Source organism: Crassostrea angulata, unplaced genomic scaffold (genome assembly GCF_025612915.1).
Source record: "Crassostrea angulata isolate pt1a10 unplaced genomic scaffold, ASM2561291v2 HiC_scaffold_144, whole genome shotgun sequence".
Taxonomy (NCBI): domain Eukaryota; kingdom Metazoa; phylum Mollusca; class Bivalvia; order Ostreida; family Ostreidae; genus Magallana; species Magallana angulata.
Window position 1 is genome coordinate 102740 of NW_026441699.1, and position 5630 is coordinate 108369.

At 34.1% G+C, this 5630-nt stretch overlaps 1 protein-coding gene across 1 annotated transcript; it reads left to right on the plus strand.

Annotated features, from left to right (window-relative positions):
* Nucleotides 1-921: 921 nt before the first annotated feature.
* Nucleotides 922-3777, plus strand: LOC128169507 (uncharacterized). The gene is made up of 6 exons (XM_052835635.1): nt 922-1244; nt 2109-2263; nt 2370-2482; nt 2578-2717; nt 2870-3085; nt 3323-3777. The coding sequence occupies exons 2-6, from the start codon at nt 2111-2113 to the stop codon at nt 3556-3558; spliced, it is 858 nt and encodes a 285-aa protein (XP_052691595.1). The 5' UTR covers nt 922-1244; nt 2109-2110; the 3' UTR covers nt 3559-3777.
* Nucleotides 3778-5630: the final 1853 nt, after the last annotated feature.

Here is a 5630-nt window from a genome sequence, read left to right on the forward strand (position 1 = left end):
CAGAATAAATAATGCAATTATCGATTATCTTTTGCAAGTCGTAGCTGATCACTTTCCTCGCGTACTTTGTACAATGGAAAAATTTCAAATCGGCCTCTCCCGCACACATCAAAATGTTCACTACACGGAGTGTTACGAACAGAAGGATCCCTTATCTGCTGCTTATGTACCCTCATACGGTCTGCTAATTTGGTCCCTGTTTGCCCAATGTAATTTTCTCCGCATCCATCACAGGTCAAGCAGTAAAGATGTTTTTGGATTTGCAGACAGACAGGACAAACAATTTCATTCAAAAATGGTACGGTTTTCAAAGTCAACTCTAATAGGCCTACACAGCGTTCGGCGAGACTTCGCGAGATTTCGTTGCTGGAGATAAACAAACATGTCGGATTGTATGTGTTAGAAGGGGAATATGGCATTTTCTATTTTATATTGGGCGAACTACACAGCTGGGACTAGAAAACTTAGTAGAAAGTCTGAAATTGCTGTACAATCAGACCATGTCTTGAAATTCGTGTACGATAAAGAGGCATCATACGTACGTGGCACAGTTCAAGCATCTATGCGTGACAGGAGTTACAATGTAACGGTATGTCAAATTTAACTATTATGCGAATTTTCGGTAACAAAATAGTAAATTTTTTCAATGAATAATGTTATTTATAACAATAACTATGTGGTTGTTGTTTATATATACACATTCTTCCCAAATTAGTATGTAGATAATATATTGTCGGGTGTTAATATTTAGATTACCCTTGGCCCAAACTACAATATTGAAGACAGCACTTGCGAGTGTGTGAATGGGCAGGATAAATGTCATCACAAGGCCAGCATTCTTCTTTATGGGTATGCAAATGATTTTATATTGCCTATCTGTAGCTCTGATGAGAGAATATGTTCTGACAACCAGAATTTTCTCTATAGAGATCTACAGAGCTGATCAATGTATTGAATTCAAAACACATAGCTTTTGATTGACTAAAATTAGTATATGCTGTAATTTATGATGAATTATTTTATCACCACCTGGTATTCAAGTACATTTATGGAATTTGTTGAAAAACATATCACTACAGAAAGTATATATACTACATATTTTATCCAATCTACAACAGGTATAAAAACGTGTCAAAGACAGATGTGAGGCAGTCATGGATAAAAAATCTAAAGTCAGCACCACCTCGCCAAACCAAAACAATGGAGGAACTGTTCCCTGCACCAGATCGATTTGTAAACTACAGGTTAGCAAACAATAATTTTATAACTGTATCTGTTCTACATGCATATGATATACAAACAGTTAATGATTTTATTTTTGCAGGGTTTAATATAGCATGGGTTTTTGCTTTATTAATTTTACTGTACATGTATATATTTTATCAAAAAACATTAGGGCAACAAATAGACCAGTTAATGATGGAGACAGGGGGTTCCTATATCACAAATTGACATCTGTGGGAAGATTTTCAGGTTAAATCTGGTGCTTTATGTTGATAGTTCATTGTTACCAGTTTCGGTATTTAAAATTTTAGATTATTACTTGTTTAAATTAAACAAGACAGGATGCATAGATAAAGAAACACTCTCTTGATATAAAATGAAAATTTATCCAGTGACATTGATGTTAAAGGCAACTCTAATAGACTAATAGTGTCATTGATGCAATACCTGTTTTTTTTCATGTTTTTAACTTATATGCCAAATTTAGTTTGTTTTGTTTTTAACATTTTATTCTGCAAAGGTTATTATTTGATACTAACATGGATTGTACATATTCTCAAGAAGTATTTTATCTGCAAAATCTCAAATGTTAAGTTGTAACAAGTTATATACATAAAACAAAACAGCATTTACCTTACACATTTAGTGAAATACATTCATTTTAATGTTAATTTTCCTGGCATGTTTTCAAACTTCACCATGTATTTATTATATAGCAGTACTTTTCTCATGTAATTATATACATCATGTACATTTATATGCATTAATTGGTAATATAAATATTTTGCAATTACATTTTTCTTAATTTCAGTTATTTGAAATAAAGGTACTAGACTATGTTTTCCTGGTAATCTTTTAAAACATTTTTATTTAATATTTAACAGCAATGCATTGGATACTGGTCCCAGAGCCACCTGTGCCTAGACTTTCTTTACCTATTGTTGAAGACCTCATTTCAAGCCAGGAATTCATCTCCTCAGAAAACCCCATTGATTGGATGAAGCAAAAATTAATGATAAATGAGCAGCAAATTCAGCAGGTGATTAAATCATTCATGCAGTTTCAAATGAGATATTGTACCATCAACGACTTAATAATTATGTATTTTTTAATGAATGCTGTTTAAAGGTAGAGATGTTTTGTAGATTGCCAGTCTTACCATCGGACAAAAAGATAACTGCTTGTGGTCATCAGTTCGCAAGAATAGATTGACAGCCTTCAACTTTGGTTGTGTTTTGGCAGCAATCAAGAGAAATAGGTATTCACAGAAAAAAGTACACATATCAGTAAATGTAGAATTATGTGAATTAAAACTTATCTAACTTAATTAACTTATTGATGCCTTTTTCACAGATATCCAATTTCCTTGTACAAAAGACTATGTTCAGCGTATGATCTTTCTAAGAAGGATGCCATCATTTGGGGGATGTGCAATGAAAAGATAGCCATTGAGAAATACAAAACTTTTGGGGATGCTGTTGTAGAGCCAACGGGTGGGTATTACCGGTATTATACAGGATAACCGATAATGCGAAAATTATTGTCAGTGATGTATATATATTAAATATAAGGTAACTGATAATATGAAAATAATTCTCATTTTTATCTTGTACTTTGTCATTGAAAATTCAATGTTGCTTAATAGGTATCTGGCTTCACAAAAATGGAGTTCTTGGATCAAGTCCAGATGGAATCGTACGTCAACCTGCGCTGTTTGGATATTGTTATCAAGATCCAGCTCTTGCTGACATGCTTCAGTTATATAACTTTCGACCAGAAATATTGGAGGTGAAATGCCCCTTTTCGGCAAAGGAGATGACTATTCCTGAAGCTATCGAAAAATTGAATGATTTCTGCTTAGGTTGGTTACAATTATGATTAATGGTTTTTTTTTATATTTCAAAGACTCATTTACAGAGTTAATTATTCCAAATGATATGAACAATATGTTTTTATTTTGAAACAAGATAGATACAATATTTATATATCAAAAAGAAAAAAGTCTTTTGCATGATCAACCACAAAAAAGAAGATATTTAATTTATGATGTAGAAATGACTGGAAACATGACCATTGTAATTGTTTTTTTAACTTACAGAGTTTCAAGAATTCCATGGAGTGAAATCATACAAGTTAAGAGAAAACCACCAATATCATGATCAGGTCCAAGGACAGTTGCACATTACTGGAAAGTCTGCGTGTGACTTTATGGTTTGGACACCAAAGGACTGTGCGATTGTTAGAATCACAAAACAACTCAGTTGGGAGGATAATATTTCTGTTTTGACAGATTTTTACTTTGATAAATTTGTTCCCCATCTGCAACAGCTATAAAAGTATTAAATATGATAGCAATATATTCATACTCTTGATTTCTAACATTTCAATCTTGACCTACAAAGTTTTGAGCAATTTCCTGCAAAAGAGGATCCTGAAAATTGACAAGTACACAGCATAACTGAAACACTTTGGTACTGATGTATCTAAACTGATGAGGGATATGTCTAAGAATTTCATAATTTTTTATGCGCTCATTTGCACGCTCAACATGTATACGTGATTTAGCAATTTTTAGGTCACCTGAGTCACTCAGGTGACCTATTGCAATTGGTCTTCGTCTGTCGTCGTGCGTTGTGCGTCGTGCGTCGTGCGTTAACAATTTTACATTTTTAACTTCTTCTTGAAAACAACCAGGCCAATCGTTACCATTTTTGGTGTGAAGCATCTCTATGGTAAGAAGAATCTAAATTGTGAAATTCATGGCTCTACCACCTCTGGGGTGCCACGGGCGGGGCCAAATATGCAAAAAAAGCCAAATTTTCAAAAATCTTCTTCTCTACTCCCACGCATGTGAGGAAAAAACTGGTTGCATGGTTATGATGTCCATGAAGCCGTCTACCAAAATTGTGAAATTTATGGCCCCTGGGTCAGGGGTTCTAGCTCTAAGGTGGGGCCAATATGGCCATATAGTAAAAATATATTAAATCTTAGAAAATCTTCTTCTCTACTACCATATATATTTTTTAAAAACTAAATGCATGATTATGATGTCCATGAAGCCTTCTACTCAAATTGTGAAATTCATGACCCCTGGGTCAGGGGTTCAGGCTCTAGGGTGGGGCCAATATGGCCAAATAGTAAAAATGTATTAAATCTTAGAAAATCTTCTTCTCTACTATCATATATATTTGTTAAAAACTAAATGCATGGTTATGATGTCCATGAAGCCTTCTACCTAAATTGTGAAATTCATGACCTCTGGTTCAGGGGTTCAGGCTCTAGGGTGGGGCCAATATGGCCAAATAGTAAAAATGTATTAAATCTTAGAATGCTTTCTTCTTTACTCCCACACATGTGGGAAAAAAATTGATTGCATGGTTATGATGTCCACGACCTGCTCTACCTAAATTGTAGGGGTTCCGGCTGTAGGGGGGGGGGGGGGGCAATATGACCATATAGTGATAATGCATATAATGTTTAAAATCTTTTTTTCTACTCTCACACGTCTATAAGAAAAACTGATTTCATAATTATGCTAACACTACTTACTAGGGGTACTAGGAAGTCCTCTACTAAAATTGTAAATTTTATGTCCCCTGGAGTATGGTTTTGACTTAGGGTGGGGCCAGAATGGATGTATAATGTTAATGCATATAATGTTTAAAAATGATCTTCTCTACTCTCACACACCTGTAAGGAAAACGGAATTCTTGATTTTTGAGACCAGGAAGCCCTGTTCCAAAATTATAAATTTCATGTCCCATGAGGTAGGGTTTCTGAGTCTAGGGTGGGGCCAAAATGTTCATATAATGTTAATGCATTAATGTTTTAAAAAGTTGTCATCTTTATTTCTGCTGATACTGAATAAAAACTGACTGCTTGAAAGAAAGAAAAGAAAGCCATCTATCAAAATTTTTAATTTCATGTCCCGCAATGTAGGGATTTAAATTTAGGGTGGGGCCAAAACACTCATATATTGTATAGGGTAGGGATTCTTATTGCAGGGTGTGGCCGAAATGGTCATTTAGTGTTAATGTATATACTAGAATGTTTAAAAAACGTCTACTGACACAGAATAAAAACTGACTGCATATTCCATTTAGAAAAAAAATTCAGCTGTCATTTATAATAATGTTGGCAATGCATGTTACCTACATGTAAGGCAAGGGCAAGGGTTGTGGCTGGGAGGGGGTGGGGTATATATTTTTCTTATTTATATCTTCTGCTCAGGAATTTCAATGAAAGAAATGAGTTAATTCACATAGTTAGAAAAGAGAAAGAATGAACCTTAGATATTGTGAAAGTTAATTGAGTTATCTTCCATTGTGTCTTCATAATGGAGTTATCTTCCCTTGCTTCCCTCAAAATGGAGTTAATAATGTAATTAAGAAGTTGTATGTTCAGAA